This window comes from Rattus norvegicus, chromosome 6, assembly GCF_021556685.1.
Source record: "Rattus norvegicus strain SHRSP/BbbUtx chromosome 6, alternate assembly SHRSP_T2T, whole genome shotgun sequence".
Lineage (NCBI taxonomy): Eukaryota > Metazoa > Chordata > Mammalia > Rodentia > Muridae > Rattus > Rattus norvegicus.
Window position 1 is genome coordinate 136,857,501 of NC_141539.1, and position 20,045 is coordinate 136,877,545.

At 51.9% G+C, this 20,045-nt stretch overlaps 1 protein-coding gene across 21 annotated transcripts in view; it reads left to right on the forward strand.

Annotated features, from left to right (window-relative positions):
• Klc1 (kinesin light chain 1) overlaps window positions 1-20,045 on the forward strand; it is a 43,408-nt gene that overhangs the window by 15,366 nt on the left and 7,997 nt on the right. Inside the window, exons 4-15 of one of the 21 annotated variants that reach the window (XR_015621675.1) lie at window positions 282-360; window positions 1,116-1,341; window positions 2,276-2,363; window positions 2,849-2,950; window positions 5,890-6,063; window positions 6,148-6,247; window positions 9,023-9,072; window positions 9,149-9,216; window positions 10,600-10,708; window positions 12,208-12,369; window positions 16,828-16,877; window positions 18,639-18,769. Coding sequence is in view for 16 of the 21 variants with exons in the window: in NM_001434197.1 (NP_001421126.1) it covers window positions 282-360; window positions 1,116-1,341; window positions 2,276-2,363; window positions 2,849-2,950; window positions 5,890-6,063; window positions 6,148-6,247; window positions 9,023-9,072; window positions 9,149-9,216; window positions 10,600-10,708; window positions 12,208-12,369; window positions 18,639-18,769 (1,289 nt within the window). In the remaining 5 variants the exon portion in view is untranslated. 21 annotated transcript variants of the gene reach the window in all.

Here is a 20,045-nt window from a genome sequence, read left to right on the forward strand (position 1 = left end):
GCAGTTAAGTTTCCTCAGTTCAAACCTCTTTGGCTCCTTTTTTTCTTTTGCAGGGGGATGGGGTGGGGGAGTTGGGGAGTCATCGACCCTCAGGCCTTGCTCAGGTAGGCAAGTTTAGTAAAGTTACTGCTCTTTACCGGGCTGATGGGTCAACCACACTCAGATGATCTTATGGTTAACTCTAAACCTGGCTATCGCATCTGCTCTGTAGTAAATAAAATGGAGTTTTCAGTTAAGGCAGCACAGTGGTCTGGGAAGTAAGGATGCTTGGTCTCTTGTAGGAAGACAAAGACTCTGATTCTTCCAAAGAGCCGTTGGATGACCTCTTCCCGAATGATGAGGATGACCCAGGACAAGGAAGTAAGTCGCACGAGTGTGACCGTGTCATTAAATGTGGAGCATTGTGTGCTGCTTCCTCTCTGAGAATGTTCTTGCTGTAGTGTACTTGGCCTGTGAGACTGCTGTGTATTTGCTCACATGAGCTCTCATGGTGGTATCCCAGGTCGGCTTGGGATTTTTTTGAAAGAGTAAACATTTCTATGTGCATGAGTGTTTCATTCGCATGTATGCGTATGTACTAGGTGGGTGTCTGGTGCCACAGAGGTCAGAAGAGGGTGGCAGAGCCCCTAGAAATGGAATTACAGCTGGTTGTGAGCTGCCATGTGCGTGCTGGGAACTGAACCCCAGTCCTTTGCAGGAGCAGTAAGTGTGTGCTCTTAACCACTGAACTATCTTTCCAGCCCTAGACCTCTTGATTCTTTTGCCTCATCCTCTCCAATTATGGGATTACAGGTGTGTGCTACCGTATCTGGGAGTTTGCTTCTGTCTTTCCCAAACTTTAAGTTAGTCAGTGTGTGGTGGGATGTTGTTAGTGTAGGCGTGGGTCTTTGCAGGGTTAAAGAAGTCAGAGTGCTTATCCTTTAAGCTTCTCCCTGTGGAATCCTACAGTGTTGTCGGTCTGCAGCACACTGTCCCCAACAGGCTGTTTCTCTTGACTTGCTCAGGGGTTCCCAGGAGAGTGTAGGTTAGCATATGCACTGACTGGAACTAGGGTGCTGTTCAAGTGTTGACCATTCTGTCTTAACCACTGCCATGTCTGTACCTTCTCTATGCAGTCCAGCAGCAACACAGCAGTGCTGCGGCCGCCGCCCAGCAGGGCGGCTACGAGATCCCTGCCCGGCTGCGCACGCTCCACAACCTGGTGATCCAGTATGCCTCGCAGGGGCGTTATGAGGTGGCGGTGCCACTCTGCAAGCAGGCCCTGGAGGACCTGGAGAAGACTTCCGGCCACGACCACCCTGATGTGGCCACCATGCTCAACATCCTGGCCCTGGTGTACAGGCTAGTCCTTGGGTTACTGCGCTTTCTGAGAGACAGCTTTGAACCTGCCTGCTTTGGCAGAGTGTGTCGTGAACCTCTATGAAACAGCTTTCCTGCCCTCCTGTCTGCTTCAGACAGCCAGCAGTTAACCTAGATATTCAGCCAGCTGGGCGGCAGGGGTCCTGCAGGACCAGAGAAGGGGCTCCCTGTGGCCACTGGGCCAGCTCTTCCTGAGTAGCCATTTTGCCCTCTGCCCTGACCAACTCAGTCATTTTGACGTCTTTAAAATCCATTTTAGTTTATGTGTGTGTGTTTTGCCTGTATGTGTCTGTGCAAATGCAGGCAAAACGCCCACACACTTAATATAAACGTTTTTCCCCTTAGGATAATCTCCTGAAGCGGGTTCTCTCTTAAAGCTTGTTAGAGGGATGGTACCTCTCTTGCTCCTGCCACAGTGCCCCTGTGTGGGCAGAGCTGGCTGTTCTCCCTTCGTGTTAGTGAGTGAGGGATTGTTTCAGTGTGTATTTCTTTAAGTATCTATTTAAAGTCATCTGCACTTTCCCTGGGAATGTACTGTAGGGATTTACAGTGCTCTACAATTCGCACTTTTAATCTGAATTTCCTGGTGGGCTTCAGTCTCACTGTGCTGGGCCTAGTCCCTGATCCCCTGACTAAGCAGGTCTAGGGCAGGTGTGGGTCTCTCCGGACTTCTGGCTTCAGTCGCCTCCTGCTGGCAGAGACTCTGTTCTGTCTGACCAACCCTAGACTCTGCCCTCTGCTCTGGACTGCCTTCTTGGCCAGCACTGCAGTCAGAATTGCATGTGTAAGGTTCAGGCTGGCTGGAGTGAATGCTTTGAATGCCTCAGTCCTCAGTGTCAGTAATGGCTTACTAACTAACCAGCCGGGGGGTTTCTGTGACCAGCCTCCAACTGAACGGGCCATGTGTTTCATTTAGGGATCAGAACAAGTATAAAGACGCAGCAAACCTCCTGAACGATGCCCTGGCTATCCGTGAGAAAACCCTGGGCCGAGATCACCCTGCGGTGCGTATGCCCTCTCCTTCCCGGCCTTGACATTTCATTTTCCCCAATACATTTTTGTCCAGCTCAGCCCAGTGACGAGCTCAACAGGGAGGGTCTGAGAGCCACCTTGTCCCAGATGGTTCCAGTAGGGCCGCTCAGGTAGTGGCACGCTCACACCCTTGCTCCCCTCTGATTTGTCAAGTCACCTCCTCAGATCACTGGCTCACTTCACTTTGATCCAAAATCAAGGCGCATGACCTCCTCTACACTTGTTCTTCATGGTCTGTGTTGTCTTTATGCGTCTGCTCAGATGCGCACAGAGACCTGATTTGGTTGGCTTTGTGGCTTTGAGAAATTGAAGAATCAAGATCCTGCTGATTTGCTAGTTTCAGTGATGTTTTGTAGTGAGGCCCTCTGATCTGCTGATGCCCCACGCATGTGGGAGGATCCGGGGCTCCCCTATGGCCGCGCTCACAGGGGCTCCTTGCGGCCTTCTGTCTTGGCAGGTGGCTGCGACCCTCAACAACCTAGCAGTGCTGTACGGTAAGCGTGGCAAGTACAAAGAGGCCGAGCCGCTGTGCAAACGGGCCCTGGAGATCAGGGAGAAGGTGAGAGCAGCCGCCTCTCTCCCTCTCCCCACCTCCCTCTTCCTCTCTCTCCCTCCCTCTCTCCCTCCCCCTCCTCTCTCCCTCTCTCTCTTCGGGGGATGACATCATTTTAAGGTTTGGGAACTGAGCGCAGTGATGTTATTATTTATTATTTGCTTACTGAGAGTAACTCCCGGAAAGGCGGACAGGGTCTCCTGTGTGTAGCCCCGCTGTTCTGCCATTGACCAGCAATGTTCTGGGGAAGTGCATCGGTCTCTGGGTTTCACTGATGGTGTGTTCTTGTCGTTGAAGATATTTCAGTTTAAGAAGTGCACTGTCAGGGGAAGTGCCGTACACCTTTGGTCCCAGCACGTGGGAGGCAGAGGCAAGTGGAGTTCTATGAGTTTAAGGCCAGCCTGGTCTACAGAGTGGTTTCAGGACAGCCAGGGCTACACATAGGGACCCTTTCTCAAAAACAAGAGTAAGTTTACTGGAGCTAGAAAGGGGGTTCAGAGCACTGGCAGCTTTTACAGAGGATGTAGGTTCAATTTCCAACACCCACATGGTGGCTCACAACTGTATGTAACCCCAGTTCTAGGAGATCCAAAGTTTTCTTCTGGCTTCAGTGGGCGTCAGGTGTGCATGTGATGTACAGAAACAAATAAATCCTAAACAACTGTACAGATTTCACTGCATATCATCCAGTGGCATGGGCAGAGGCCTGGCATAGCAGGCAGGGCTGCAGACTGAGTCCAGGCTGGCAGCAGCCAGTCTTTCCTCACACTGTACATTAGCGCCCGTGGTGTCTAAAGTGGGGGCCTTTGTCTGTGCACCAAACACAGCAAGTCCAGGGCACAGAAGAAAATTTGTATTTGTCACAGGTTCCCAGGGTGGACTGCAAACTAGACAGGATGACAGGTCTCAGTTCAACCTGGTACTTTCTTTTGGTTTAAGATTTACTTACTTTCATTTCGTGTATATGAGTGTTTTTGCCTACAAGCATATATGTGTACTGGATGTGTGCTTGGTGCCAGAAGAGGGCACCAGAGCCCTGGGAACTGGAGTCATGGTTAGGAGCTGCTATGTGGGTGCTGGGAACTGAACCTGGGTCCTCTGCAAGAGCAGCTCATGCTCCTAACCACTGAGCCACCTCTGCAGCCCCAGCTTGGCCTTTCTTAGTTGTTTCTCAGTGATACTGGCAGGTGGTCATTTAATTTTGAGCCATATGGCAAGGATTACCAAATGTAAAGATAGTTCTTCAAACTTTTTTATTAGACTTATTTACTTCATTTTATGTGTGAGTGTTTTGCCCGCTTGTGTGTCTGTGCAACACATATCTGCTTAGTACCCTCTGAGGTTAGACGATGGCATTGGATGTCAACCCATGGAACTGAAGTTCAAATGGTTGTGAACGACCACATGGATGCTAGACATGAAACCCAGCTCTCCTGCAAGTGTTCTTAACTGCAGTCATCTCTCCAGCCCCCTTAGATAACACTGTATTGTGTATTGTGCTTACTTAGGGAGGGAAGTGTCCGATTGGGCGGGCCAGGTTCAAGGGCAGGGCATGTGTAAAGAAGGGTCAGGTCAGAGGTTTCTGAGCTGGGGCTGGGGGAGGTTGTCCATTTAGTGCAGAGGAAAAGCCATTATAAAGACAACCCCTCCCACGTTTACTGAAGTCTTTCTGTGGAGCTTCTCGCTTGGCAGGAGCGTTGCCTTTCGACTGGTTGGGGCCCAGGATGGATCACCTGTAGGGCAGAGCCCAGGAGAGGAGGAGCAGGGCTCCTGGAGCCCCAAGTCAGTTTTCCAGGGGCGGGAGGTTGTGTTTGAACTGAATCTTGGCTAGCTGGCTTCACCATTTCAGAGACAGGGAGAGGGAGAGCCTGTGGGGAAGGTGAGGGCCGTGTGCAGGAGTGAGCACAGCACTCAGAGACCAGGGCCTGGACAGGATTCTGGTTTTTTGTTTTAGTTTTTCCTGAGCTAGGCCTTCTCTGTGTAGTCCTGGAATTCCCTCTGTAGCCCAGGCTGGCCTTGAAGTCCCTGAGATCTGCCTGCCTGTGCCTCCGCCTCCTAGAGTACCATGACGAGGGTGTGCATCATCAGCCCGGTGCCTGACCCGGTGTCGGAGGGAATTGGGTGTGAGTTTGTTTTTCCATCTGTGTCCGGCTCCTTTTCTAGGATGACGATGCTGAGGGCAGATACCAAACTTTGCGGTCTTGAGTTTATGTTCTAGGGCAAGGATCAGGCAAGGAAGGGATGAGCAAGGAGATTTTTGGTGCTGAGACTTAGCCGGGAAGAATGGCAGGTGTGCTGTGACGCAGTGGGGAGGGACGACTCCTTGGTGTCAGATGAGGGATGAGCCCACTGGGGTCCTGGGTGAGTCTGTTGGAGTGGGGCTGCTTGGAGAGCAGCCAGCACCTGGGATGCGACATTTGTCATGAATTAGACAAAGCTGCTAAGGGGTGTGGAAGCTTATGTCTGTAATTCCAGCCCCTCAGCCGGACTGTCAAGATTTCAAAGCTAGCTTGGGCTAAATAGCAAGTTTCAGGCTAGCCTACACTAGAGTGAGACTATGTCTCTAAAGAAATGAACAGATACCCCACCCCGCCCCACCCCACCCCACCCCACCCCACACCCTCCAGAAAAAGGAAAAGGAAAGCGCCAGGTGTGGTCGGTCAGAGCTGTGATTCCAGCCCTTGGTGGGTAGCGGTGGGAAAATGTGCTGCTGAAGGCTGTCCCTGGCTACGTAGTGACATGTTTGTTCCCACCCTGAATATAAGGGAGCTGAGGAAGTGAGGTGAGGTCAGGGACTCCAACCAGTCTGCTGTGGTGGCATGGGAGTTCTGTGAGGGCTTCCTGTGTGCAGGTGGAGTGCGACAGGGCATGCTGTAGAAGAGTCTGAGGCAGGAGAGTAGATGATGGACGATGGTGGTGTTCCTGATGCACTGTCTCTACCCCAGGTTCTGGGAAAGGATCACCCTGATGTTGCTAAGCAACTAAATAATCTGGCCTTGCTGTGCCAGAACCAGGGCAAGTACGAGGAGGTGGAGTATTACTACCAGAGGGCCCTGGAGATCTACCAGACGAAGCTCGGACCCGATGATCCCAACGTGGCCAAGACGAAGAATAACCTGGTAGGCGTGGGTGGGCCATGGTTCTGTAGATGAAAGCCCACCATGTTTCTACGTGAAGACACTAAGTACTGTATTTTCTTGAAGGCTTCCTGTTATCTGAAACAAGGGAAGTTCAAACAAGCAGAAACATTGTACAAGGAGATTCTCACCCGCGCACATGAACGGGAGTTTGGATCTGTGGATGGTAAGAAATATTTTTTTTTTTTCTTTTTTTCGGAGCTGGGGACCGAACCCAGGGCCTTGCGCTTGCTAGGCAAGTGCTCTACCACTGAGCTAAATCCCCAACCCCAGTAAGAAATATTTTAAGCAAGTTCCCACAGTACTTTTTCCTTCTCTCTCTTCTTTTTTAAGATTTTATTATTTCATGCTGTCTTATTTACTTTTCTATTTCTGCGAAGAGTCACCGTGACCAAGGGCATTTATAAAAGAAAGTGTTTACTTGGGGGCTTCCTTACAGTTTGAGGTTAGTTCATGGCCATCGTGTAGGGAGCATGGGGGCAGGCACGGCGTTGGGGCAGGGGCCAAAAAGCTACATCTGATCCACAGGCAGGGGCCGAGAGCCAGACTGGGACTAGTGTGGGCTTTTGAAACCTTAATACATACTCCCAGTGACACTCGTCCTCTAGCAAGGCCACACACCTTCTAATTCTTCCAAAGAGTCTTATCAGCGGAGACCTGCATTCCAGCATGTGCGTCTGAAGAGGGCGATGGGTTTCCTGGAACTGGAGTTAGAGATGTTCGTGTGCCAGCACGTGGGTACCAAAGCTGCGTGCCCTAGAAGGTCTGGCAGAGCCTCAGGCTTGGAGCTGCTAGCTTTTCTACACATTTTCTAAGAAAAGTCAGTTTGAATTTAGTTTTTAAAAATATTTGTCCATTTGTTTAGTGTTACATGTGTGCATATGAGGTCAGAAGCCATCCCAGATAGCTGGCCCATAAGCCAGGGGCGAGTCCTCTTTCAACGTCCCCTCTTCCACTGGAGTACTGGCTCACAGATGTGTGCCCACCTTTTTCACATGGCTTCGATTTTGCTGGTTGAGCCATCTTGCTGGCCTTGAATCGAGTCTCTTGCCGAGTGGTCAAAGAGAAGCTGTGTTTCAGGCGGGCAGTCATTCTTTATTCAGTGAACATTAGTTGAGGGCCCTGACTGCAGCTTGCCTGGGTGCTGTTGGCTGCCCAGTGAGGCCATCTCCCTCACAGCCTCTCACAGCACCTGCTCCAGAGTCCATGCTTACGTCATACATGGCCTAAGCCACCAATCTGCAACTTTTTCTTTCTTTTTCTTTTTTTAAAAAAGATTTATTTATTTATTTTATGTATGAGTACACTGTAGCTGTTTTCAGACACCAGAAGAGGGCATCGGATCCCATCACAGATGGTTGAGAGCCACCATGTGGTTGCTGGGATTTGAACTCAGGACCTCTGGAAGAGCAGTCAGTGCTCTTAACCACTGAGCCATCTCTGCAGCCCCAGAACTTTTTCTTTGAGCCATTCATCCTGTCTAGTTTGCAGCCCACCCCTGGGAACCTGTGACAAATATAAATGTCCCCTGTGCCCTGGATTTGCTGTGTTGTTTGTTCTTATTTTTGATCCCTCCAGACACTTCAGGTGCTAATGTACAGTGTGAGGAAAAAGTGTTGGTATGCTGGTGCCCATCTGGGCCTCAGTCTGTAGTCCTGCATGCTATGCCAGACCTCTGCCTGTGGCCATGCAGAGGACATGCAGTGACATTTGTATAAGTGTAATTTTATAGAATGTAAATTACTGAATCAGGGCCTGGAGAGAGGGCTCAGCAGTTAAGGGTGCTGACTACTTTGAGAGGTTCTGAGTTCAATTCTCAATACTCACATGACAGCTTACAAGTGTCTATAAGGGATCTGATGTCTTCTGGTGTGCACATGTACATGCAGACAAGACAACCATATACATAAATAAGTCTTAGATTGTTGAATCAAAAACAATGTTTGTGTTAAATGTTTCCTTCATGAAGGGTGGTGTGTAACACTCAGATGGCAGTCATGAACTTGTGAAAAGGCCTAGGGTGGATCCAGACGGGGTTCTGTCAGTCATTACATGCACACGTGTGGTTTTCTTTCACTTGAGAATTAGTATTTATTTACTTGAGGCTTGTTTTTATGCGTGTGGACATTTACAGAGGCTTAGCCTATGTTCAGCGAGGAGACATTGACAGCTGGCACCCTCAGTGCTAGACACTGGTAGCTGTTGCCTTCTGGTGGCCTTGCAGGCTCCCTCCAGGGACAGCATGACCTCAGAGTTAGGCTGTGGGGATGATGGAGAGGCCAGGCGGTATGGCTGCCGGCCCGGGGTTCCGGCCCCAGGAGGGACAGTTCTGGAAGCAGGCTGTCTAGAGAGAGGAGCTGTGGGTGTGGCTGAAAGACCCCAGTGGCGTGCACCAAGTTAGTCAGAGCCTGTGAAAAAAGACTCCAGATGTCAGTCTTGATTCTCTGCATGCATGTGGTCACCCATGTGCGTGCTCACTTCCACACATGTGTGACCACATGCATGCAAAACACACACACACACACACACACACACACACACACACACACACACACACACTCTTGAAAGGAAAAAATTGGTGGGGATTTAGCTCAGTGGTAGAGCGATTGCCTAGAAAGTGCAAGGCCCTGGGTTCGGTCCTCAGCTCCGGAAAAAAAAAAAAGAAAGGGAAAAAATTCCTCAGAAGGCTGATACAAAACCAAGGTAAAACCTTGCAGACACTGACAGCCTTAGAGGGTGGCTGCTCGGTGGTTAGCGTGTAGACTTGGTTTTCCTGAAACTCCTATGTAGACTAGGCTAGCCTAGAACTCGTAGCAATCTGCCTGCCTCTGCTTAATCCCAAATGCCGGGATTAAGGGCGTGGTGCGCACCATCTCACCTGGCCCCAGGTCACCACCGCCATCACCTGGGCTTTTACAGCTTCCATTGTCTTCTTCCGCAGATGAAAACAAGCCCATATGGATGCACGCAGAGGAGAGAGAGGAGTGCAAAGTAAGGCTGTGCTGCTTTGAGGGCTGAGTGGGGTGCGCTGAGCTGGCTCACTCACCTGGCTTCTCTCTGACCACAGGGAAAGCAGAAGGACGGGTCGTCTTTTGGAGAGTATGGCGGCTGGTATAAGGCCTGCAAAGTGGACAGGTGAGTCTGCCCAGACTACTGTAGGCAGCTGTGCAGCACACTACACAGGTGTGGGGTGGAAACCCACCTTTAGCAAGCCCTCCGCAGGCACAGGGCGACATGGACACAGCCTGCTGCCCTGAGGTAAGGGTGAACACATGGAGCACCACTGGCCTGTGCCCTGTGTGCCCCGTGTGCCCCGTGTGCCCCGTGTGCCCAAGGGTCCCATGCCCATGGGACGCCTGAGAAGCCTGTTGCCAGCCTCCCGGTCTCGCCTTCCTCCTGTAAGGCTCAGCTTCCTTCTCACCGCCATCAGCAGAGCTTGTCAGACTGGAGCTTGTCAGTGCCTTCCTTTGGGTCCCCATTGAACTCACTGCCGTGTACCGAATCCACCTTTCCACCCAAGGGGCATGCAGGTGCCATCTTTGTTCCTGTGACAGACAGATGTCTGCCATTAGCGAGAGGAAGCCGTCTCTCAGAATACAGACCGGTACCAAAGTAAGGCCAGGATATGCCTAGCTTTTTATTTTGTAGTGGGGCCTTGCTGTGTAACCCATTCTGGCCTTGAACCCTTAGTCTTCCTGCCTCAGCCTCCTGAGGGCTAGGATCACGCAGGTGCCCCATGTCAGGCAGTTTCTGACTTTGTAAAAACGTCCTTGTGAACGGGTGCAATTGGCCGTGTATGTCTGTGGAGGCCGCAGCAACCTTGACTTTTACGCTCTTTTATTTCTCTCCAACTACATTTTTTTGAGGCAGGTTTCTCCTAAGTGTGGAGCATGCAGTTTTGTCTGCGTTGTCTGGCCAGGGAGTGCCTGGTACCCACGTGTGCCCACTCCTCCAGTGTTGTGGTTAACGCACACACCTCCCTGCTTGGCTATTACATACACAGTGGGGTAGGCACCGGGGATCCAAGCTAAGGTCCTGCTTGGGAAGCACTTTCCCCCCTGAGCCATCCCCCTAGCTCCATACTTCTCAGGTTAGCAGGACTTGTCTGCCTGTGAGGCAACACTTGCATCCTGTCTCCTGCTTCATTTGCAAAGTGTCTGACAGCTGTCAGGCCTGGAGGTTCTGCTGAGACGAAGGAGACCAAAGCAGACTGAGTTTGCCTGCAGACTAGCCACACGCTCTTGTGAATCTGTGTGTGGGAGGATGCTGTGGGAGCCTCTGCTGAGAGCTGTCAGGACTAATAGCCCTCCTGAGCTTCAGGCTGCTTGAGTGGAGAACGTTTTTCAGAGTGTTGTAGCTGGAAACAGCACTGTCCTGTGCCCTGCACCAGTGCACACTTTACCTGAACCACTGCCCAGCATCTGCCCATTAGACCCTGGGGACTTGGCACGTTCTCACTGAACAGCCGGGGCGGCCAGCACTTGCACTGACCAGTTCTACGGTGTGCTCTTCTTTCAGTCCCACCGTCACAACCACCTTGAAAAACCTGGGAGCACTTTACCGCCGCCAGGGGAAGTTTGAAGCTGCGGAGACACTGGAGGAAGCTGCCCTGAGGTCACGTAAGCAGGTAAGCTCAACATTCCTCTAGAGATCCTCTGTTGGAGCTCTGATGGCTGCTTATGTGGCTGTTATCGAAAGCTTGATCAGGGCTGAGCTCAGTGAGGAGCACTTGTCACACGCATGGGACTGTTTGTCTAAAATGTTCAAAGGGGCCAGGCATGGTGGCCTTTCAGTACTCGGGAGGCTGAGGCAGAGAAAGCGAACTTTTATAGGACACCTAGTGTTAGAAAACTGGAAAGATAGATGAAAAAGAAAGAAAAGGAGGGGTTGGGGATTTAGCTCAGTGGTAGAGTGCTTGCTTAGCAAGTGCAAGGCCCTGGATTCGGTCCCCAGCTCCGAAAAATAGAAAAGAAAAAAAAAAAAAAAGAAAGAAAAGGAAAGCGAGGAGTAAGGTCGGAAGAGCGCCCCTCATGTGTCCACAGTTGGTGTGAGGTGCTCCGAGAGGGTCAGCTCTCCTGGGGCTGGTGGGCTGGGGCTCAAGCAGAGCTGCTGCCCCGTGGTCCTGGGGACGGAGTCAGGCCGTATATGGCTGCCTCCCCAGGAGCAGGGTCTTCAGTTTAGGCTACTCTAGAGCAGGCTGGGCTGTGGCAAGAGGAGCTGCAGGGGTCTCAGGATCAGAGAAAGGGTGTGAGTGCTTTCATGAGGATGTTCCCCCAGCAGGCAGCCACAGAAGTTCTGAGCAGAAGGACAGACTGTGCCACCGGACTATCATGTCAGGGACAGCACGGCAGGAGATGGCCTGTGCCGGGATTGACGTCGTTATTTGGGACAGATTGTCTTGTCTCCTAGGTTGGCCCCAATCTCTAGCTGAGCTTAACCTTGAGCTCCCGCTCTTCCTGCCTTCACTCCCAGGCCCTGAGGTAGCAGGCGAGCACCATCAGGTCTGGTGTGTGGTGTTGACAGGACCCAGTGAACATGCTGGGTGAGCGTGTGTCCCGCACTACCTGGAGCTCAGTATCAGCTTACAACATTGCGTGTCGAATACAGGGCTGCCTTCTGTAGCCAGACCGGCCTCAGCTCTTCATCCTCCTAGTGCTGCTTTCCAAGCGCTGAGATTACAGGCATGCTCACAGAGAGTGCATGTGCACTTCTGTGTGTAAGCGCCTGAGTTTGGTGATGTGGACTCATATAACACGGACCCCCCATACCCCACCCCGTGACCCTAGGAAGCCTGAATCCCATGCCCAGGAGTGCTGATCTGCCTTTGTCCTGATTGCACAAGAATTGGTGTCTTTGGGGTAGTGGGAAGTGAGGGTTAAGAGGGGAGAGGTGCTTGCTCTGCAAGGCTGACAGCTGCATGAGGGCGGAAGGAGAAAGCCAGTGGACTCCACTGTGCCCTCTGACCTCTCCCATGTGGCTTTGCGGCAGGCGCATCTGAGTCATAGCAACAACAACAAAGAGTAATTACGAGAATTCGACTTTGTCCCTAGTGAAGCGCAGACACTGAGAGGTCTTCTGAGGTGTCAGTGCTAACGGGCAAACCGTTCTCCCCCGCCTGGCTCACAGGGTCTTGACAATGTTCACAAACAGAGAGTGGCTGAAGTGCTAAATGACCCTGAGAACGTGGAGAAGCGGAGGAGCCGGGAGAGCCTCAATGTGGACGTGGTCAAGTACGAGAGTGGCCCTGACGGAGGGGAGGAAGTGAGTATGAGCGTAGAGTGGAATGGGGTAAGTACAGCATGCTGGCTGCACCGGGCAGGACCCGCCGGCCTCCAGCCGCACTCGCTGGCTGTTCTGTGTCACGCTAGACTCGCCACTTTCTGCACATTAAGCCTCAGGGAAGCTTTCTGTAAGTCCTAACTTCTGCTAACTCCGAGGCTGTGTTGCTTGCAGTAGTTTCCCTTAGGAGCCGTGGAAGCTGACTGGCCTCTTGTGGAGCACGAGTGCATGCTGACTGAGTGTCCTGGCCGTGGAACACCCTCGTGCATACTCTGGTTTCCTGTACCCTGGGGGTGGGCATGGCTGTCTAACTAACTAGCTTTCCTAACTCCCCATTCCCTGCTAACTCAGTGTCCTTGACGCTGCTCAGGAGGCTGCCCTGGGGCTACTAGAGAGCCTTGCTAGGAGCTGATGCTGGCTAAGTGCAGCTCAGCGCACACAGGTGCATTAGGGCTGTTCCCCACACTGCCCTTTGACAGGGGTCCCAGCTTTTTAGCTTAGAGCCTCCGGCTTGTGTATGGCAGTGTTGGCCTGCTCCCCAGCCTCCCCCGAGACGTCTCCACCACTGCTTTCTTCCCAGGTTTGTGGGGAGTGTGTGAGTAGCGCAGGCGCTGACTCCTGTCGTGAGCTGCTGTCTGCACCTTTCTTCAAGGAGAGGGTTGAGAGGGTACCGAAGGCCAGGGGTAACTGACGCCTCAGGCATCGTACAGGTGGTGTGGCTAGCTGTCACTATGTGGCTTTGTCCGATCATTGCTTGGGACTTTCTTCTAGTCTGTCCTGGTTCTTGGGCGTATTGGCTCTAGAATTTACTTAGCTGCAGCAGTTTGGAGGAGCCTGTGTCTCGACTAAACCACGTGGAGTGTTCGTGGCCGCAGTTCAGGGAGACATCCTCTCTGTCTAGCAGTTTTCTTGTGCCAGCACAGCCAGTCAGCATCCATTTTGACTGTTGAGCCTTGTTGGGCAGTGGACCTAACGTTCCTGCCCCTGCCTGTCCTGTCAGCACTGTGGACTGCACTCTACTGTTCGCTCCAGTCCTGCATGCTTGTCCAGAGGGCCTGCTCTGCTTGGTGGCCAGTGGCTTGCTTACAGACTTTAATGCTCTCGAGTGAAGTTCCAGGGAGCTCTCTCCTGAGACAGTATTTCTAGGTCTGTATGTATGTGAGTCCTGTGCCAGAAACAGTGTCAGTGTCAACAACTCTGAGTCCCACACTTGCCCTGGGCAGCACGAGGGGAGGAGTGCACAGGAGAGTGCTGTCTCCAGCCGTGTGTGTGTGTGTGTGTGTGTGTGTGTGTGTGTGTGTGTGTGTGTGAGAGAGAGAGAGAGAGAGAGAGAGAGAGAGAGAGAGAGAGAGAGTACATGGGAGGGTGCTGCTGTCACTGTCAGTGTGTTCTCTCCTCTCAGGCTCCTGTTGTCAGCCGTGTGTGTGTGTGTGTGTGTGTGTGTGTGTGTGTGTGTGTGTGTGTGCGCACGCGCGCGCGCGCGCGTGTGTACATCTGCTTGCTTCTCCCTCCTGGGTGCTGGGGTTGAAGGTGCAGCAGCATCACCTGGCTCCGGTTAACTTTTTTTTTTTTTTTTTGGTTCTGTTTTTCGGAGCTGGGGACCGAACCCAGGGCCTTGCGCTTCCTAGGCAAGCGCTCTACCACTGAGCTAAATCCCCAACCCCTAACTTTTATACTATTAGGTGTTGAATGTAGGGCCTTACACATGCTCGGCAAGTCCTTTTCCCCTTAGCTGAGTCATATCCCTCCCCATAATCCTCATTAACTCACTCACACACTCACACACACACTCACAGTCTCTCAGTCTCACTCATACACTCACTCTTTATGTAGCCCTGACTGGTTTGAAACTTGCCATCTTGACCAGGTTGGCCTTGATCTTAGAGAGAGAGAGCCTGCATCTGACTCAAGTCCTGGGTTAAAACTGCACGCACCAACACGCCTGAACACGCCTGAGCTGGCAGGTCCGCCCGCCTCTGCCTCACCACCTCCTGGTTACAGTTGTCAATTTTAGAGAGAGTTCAGTGCTCTTTAAAATACTGCAACTGTCACATCTTTGTTCTCTAGGTGTTTGCAGCTCAGCCAAAGTGAATTTACAGGAACAAGATTAAATCCCATCAACAATTTGTATGGGAGTCAGGGCTTTTTTTCAGTATTCAGAAATAGAATTTAAAACAGGGTAATGTTTGTCAAAGACAAGGCTTGCCAGGTCGTAAGCCTGGCTCTGCTGATGCTTGTCTGTGCAAGCATCAGAGGAGAGCTAGGGCTGAAGACACGGAGGGCTCTTAGGCCACTTTGACCCAGGCTCTTGAACACACAGCGAGCCCAACTGGGGGTACAGCAGTTCCTCTTCAGTGTGCATTATGACGACGGGGTCACGCCTCGCGAAAACTGCCCCTCAGGCTTCCTCGGGTCTGAGATGGGATGTGGCTCTAGCAGGTGTGGAGGTGCGGCTATAGCAGGTCTCTCTCCAGTAGGGGGCATTGCTGAGGAAGGGGCTTTGTGCCCATCTGTCCTTTTCTAGATAGAAGTCAGTTTTCTTAGTTATCCTATATCCGTGCGATTCTTTGTCTATTGTGAAAGGTGTGTCAGTCATGGGCACTGGCCTTGCTGAGCTGGACTGTGCTGGTCTGTCTGGTGTGACGTCATCCTGCAGAGAGGTCACTGTGCAGCACCGTGTGTCTTAGTCCTCCACGGACCAGAATCCCCAGGGCAGCCTCCATCTTTGTTCCTCCTTTCTCCTGGGGTCCCTGACGAGCAGCCTCCTGCCTGTCTTCTCTTATGCCACATTGTTCTTATGCTGAGGTTTCTACGAGTGTGTGTGTGTGTGTGTGTTTGTGTGTGTGTGTGTGCGCGCGCGTGCATGCATGCGTGTGTGAGAGAGTGTGCGCGCGTGCATGCATGTGAGTGTGAGTGTGTGTGTGTGTGAGTGTGTTTCTGTGTGTCTGTGTGAGTGTGTGTGTGAGTGTGTGTGAGTGTGTGTGTGATTGTGTGTGTGTGTGTGTGTGTGTGTGTGTGTACGCTGCTTCATTATGGGGGATTGAAGCATCCACGTGGGAGGGAAGGAAGGACTCTGCCCTGGACTACTGTACCTGCCTGCTCTGCCCTGTTGTCTGAGAAGGATGCTACTGTGGAGCCAGGCCGGTCTCAGACTCAGTTTCCTGGGTGTGGGGATTCTGGGCATGTGCCCCAGTGCCTGACTCTACAAGTTGAAACTTGTGAAAGTCCTGGCTGTCCTGAAACTCACTCTGTAGACCAAGTTCTCCTGAACTCACAGAGATCCTCCTGCCTCTGCCTCCCAAATGCTGGGATTAAAGGTGTGTGCCACCTTATTTTGGTCTTTGAGACAGGGTCTCACTGTGTAGCCCTGGCTAGGAAACTCCAGGAGCCTGTGACTCCTTAAGTCTGGAATCAAAGGTGTGGGCCAGTAGGCCCACTTTGACTTTCACAAGTTTCAATGCATGAAATTCTTTCTTAAGGGTCTTAGGGAATGAGGGAACTGTTAGTTCAAAGTACATTTTCTTTTACGGGAAGTCATGCTAGGAAGGCAGCAAGAGTTACTAAAAGAAGTTATAAAAATGCCACACCTACGATTCTATTTTACAGAGATAATTAATACGAAAAGTAGTCTATTATGTGATTTATTTCTATTTGGAAACCCACTTTGAGAGCTTACAAAGTGGCTTAGGTGGTAAAAGCAGTTGCCATTCAATGACCTGGAGTTAATCCCCAGGACACATGTTATCCTCTAAATCCTGTAATACAGGTGCAAGTGTGCGTACGTACACGCATATATATACACGCACATGCACACACGCACACACACACAACACAGACACGAACGTACATGCACACACATACAGCACAACACACATGTACACACATGTATATACACACACACAGACACACACACATGTACACACACATACACACACACGATCCGTGTAATTTAAAAAAGAAACCCACTTGAGGTTTATGTACTAGGAACATCTTTTGTGGCCGTGTAAATGAGTGTCAGAATGCAGTGAGCCTCCAGCCCTTGAGCCATGCTGATGGCTTGAGTTTCAGTCAGCCATTATCCATGTCCCCTGGAGAGCAGGTGTGGAGTGAACCGCCTGCTGCTTCCCTGTGAGCCAGGGCCCTGCGCTGGTAGGCAGCTGCTCACCTGACTCCTCAAGCTTCCTGGTGGCGGTGGCTGCCCGAACCAAGGCTGAGACTGTTTGCCCTGATGCCCTGTCAGCTGCCACCCCAGTTGCTTAGAGAGACAGCATCGACTGTGACCCATTTGACTGCAGGGGAGGGAGGCGAGCACCTGGCTATGGGGCACAGGACATGAGGGCAGTAGGATGGCTGTGTGGGAGCTGCATAGCCTTAGCGTCCTCTTCATGACAGACGGTGGGATTGGTGTTTTCTTGACCTGCTGGCACTCGTAGCCATTGGTAACAAGTCTTATTTTTCGTTTTAAAGATGAGAAAGATGAAGCTCGGGCTGGTTAAATGACTTGCTCAGCGTCCATGGTGAGTCTGAGCGGGCGGGCCAGGCCTAGCTGTCTGTGCGCCTTTCAAGATTTTGGCAGACCCAGGAGGCGTCGCTGCCTGTGGAAACGGTGTTTATTTGGATCATCAACTGCATGTTTCAGATGTGCTGTTGACTTTTAAAGTCACTGGGTCCCAGAGTTTCTGAGATGTCTAGGATGTCAGTGTTTTTAAGAGTCTGGAGGGGTGTGTGGTTTAGAGAGCACCACCAGGACAGGAGAGGCTAGCTTCCACAGTGTCTTCCATGGTCAGCCTTCCCACCATCACGTACAGTAGCTCTCTCATGCACAGCAACTTGTGAAACTTTCCATAGTAAGTATCAGGGAGATTTCTAACACAGTGCTAGTCTGTGCTTGGAGAAACGTTGACTTTCACTCTTGACGGTTACCTGAAAGCTGGCCTCAGTTCCCTCACAGCCCTAGGCCCAGCACCTGCTGTGCCAGCCTGGGTTACCCTCCTAATGCTGCTGAGATGTGTGACCTAGAAATACTGTAGCGCAGGCTTGGGGGCGGGGCCTGCCACTCCTGCTCCTGTGGCCTCATCTGCTTCTCTCTTTCTGTCTGACAGGCCTAGCCGCCCGGTGCCTCCCCTCTGCTCCTGCATGACGGGCAGCGCCTCCTCCGGCCCCTCCAGTGCTGTCCGCTGTCTAGCAGCCCTAGGAGCTTGTCAGCCGCACCTCTGGGACTGGCCCCTCCTTTCGGTGCTGCCGTCCTATGGGGTCTTGATTTCTGGATACATGTAGCTTTGCCAGATATGTACTTAGAAATATCAACCGTGTTAATAAGCCCATTAATGTGTAACACACAAGTTTAACAGTTAAGAGAGAGTAGCTGTTCATCTTGAGGACAGGCGTTAGTGTCACACAGGTTTATTACAGTGGCATGATAGTGACCTGTGCAGTCACTGAGCTGTAGGAGTGAGGCATGTGCTGCACGTCCCTGTCGTACTTAGAGACCTGGCAGTGCCCTGCTCCGGGCCTCCCCAGGACACACTGACGTAGATTTGCTGTGTAGTCTTGGTGTGGAAATTTGAATTCTGCTTTTCTCTACTAATCTGAAGTGCTCCGTGATGTGTGTATGTGTCTTTCTAACTTCTAATAAACTCACTCCAGCTGACCTGTGTCTTGTGTCTGTCTGCTCTGTACGTTTCTTGATCTTCTGGGGCGCAGCGCTGCGTGGGTTTCTGGGATCCTGAGGGGCTGCTCTGAAAATCAGTGCCCTGTGCACTGGTTCCACTCTGCACTTGACTTCATGGCCAGACTGCCAGGTGTTTCTGTAGTGTCTGTTGGTTATGGGGACAGCTGGCCACTCTTCCTAAGCTATCTAGGGCTGCTGGCATTCATATAAAAATGGGCGTTTCATTAAAAACCTGCAGTTGTAGGTGAGACTGTCTGCGTGAGGCCTGGTGTCCTGCCAGGTACGCACTTGCTCATGTGACATGGAGTTAGTTACACTTGGTGCCAGTCTCGAAGATGCCTTTGTTCCCGTGACCCTGTGCTGTCCTCTGTCCCAGAACGGCAGCGGGCTCACTCTCCTTGGGAATGTGGCTGCTTCTACTTGGATTCTTCATTTTCAGAGGATTCCTGATGATGGGTTGTTTTTAACATGGTCGTGCACACTGCAGGCTGGTGGCTTTGGCAGGACTCACTTGCCTGCCAGTGCCTGGCAGCAGTTGGGGTTGTTGGGCTGAGCATGGGGCAAGAGGGGACACCCACAGCGTCACACTTGTTCACGTGTTTTTCAGGATGGCACTGGATCTTTAAAGCGCAGTGGCTCCTTTAGCAAACTCCGGGCTTCCATTAGACGCAGCAGTGAGAAGCTGGTTAGGAAGCTGAAGGGAGGAAGCTCCCGGGACAGTGAGCCGAGGAACCCTGGGTAACTATCTCCGGAGCGCGCCCTCTTCCCGCCAGCGTCGGTACTGAGCTGCAGCCTCAGTCAGAGTCACCTTCCTGGAACTCAGAGTTGGTCCCAGGAGGGTTCAGGTACTCTGCCTGCTGCTGTTCAGGGCAGGGTGATTAGTAGCTGGGAAGCTGGCCGGCAGTGGCTCAAAGGGAACGGTGGAGCGCCTTGATTCTGTTCAGAGAAAGCCTTCTTGATGACAAGTGGGAATTTAGTCTTACGACCCCGAGGCAGGAGGTGGTTCATACCTGTAATCTCAGTGTCTGAGAGGCCAGCATAGGATACAGTGAGACTGTCCCATATAGGGGCCCAGGAAATGAATTAGACCTTCCAGAACAAAAGCTATGATCACACTGACTTAGCCATGGATGATGGGGAAAGGTGGTTTTTAATGAGGTTTGAGTTTCGTGACTTGGTTATAAGGCATGCCCGCAGACTTTCAAAGCTCTGGGCTTTAAGGAAAGGCGTGAAAGTCGTGTGGTTTTGAGTGGAGGTATCCATGGTGTCAAAGTGATTCCTACAGGCAGTCACGGGGAAGGAAGACTGACTCTCAGACTTCTGCTGCTCTATAACCAGCTGCCATGCCTCTCCCCCCCTTTGTGCTGGCAGCCGCCCTCTGGGAACATTCTCTGGAGGCTCCCTAGTCACTTGTGTCCTAGACCTCCTGGGTAGAGCCTGCTCAGTAGATGTGCACAGGGATGCTGCTCAGGACGTTCCCAGGCGCCCGGCGTGAGTTTGCAGCATTTGAGGCACGTGCTGGAAATGCAAGTGTTTTCTGGGCTGTTCTGCTGACTCGTGCCTTCTGAAAGTGTCCACTTCCATCCTCAGGGGCCGTCAGCTGGGCCTGGAGCTACCATGACCCCAGCCTGCCTTGTGCATGTGTCACATTCTTGGCTGTGTCCCTCCAGGAATCTCTTTGGGGTCACAGTAGATCTGGGTGACAGGCTGGCCTGAGGCAGAAGGTGCCCCGTGGTTTTTATTAGTAGTTGTGTAGAGGGTCTGAGGTGTTCACAGTATCCACGAACACGAAGCTCTGTTGTCCGAACACTGCCTGGAAGTCTGTGGGGGCAGAATGGCTCCTGCAGGCCTCTGCCTGTGATGAGAGCCAGACCAGCACCTCTGGGACGATGATTAAACCCAGCTTTAGATATTGATAGAGTCAGAAAGGCAGCAACTGTCGTGGGACCCTTGAGGGAGTAAAGTCTTCCTTTATTCCAGCCCTGAGGGGCGTGGAGGTGGCTTCTCTCAGGCA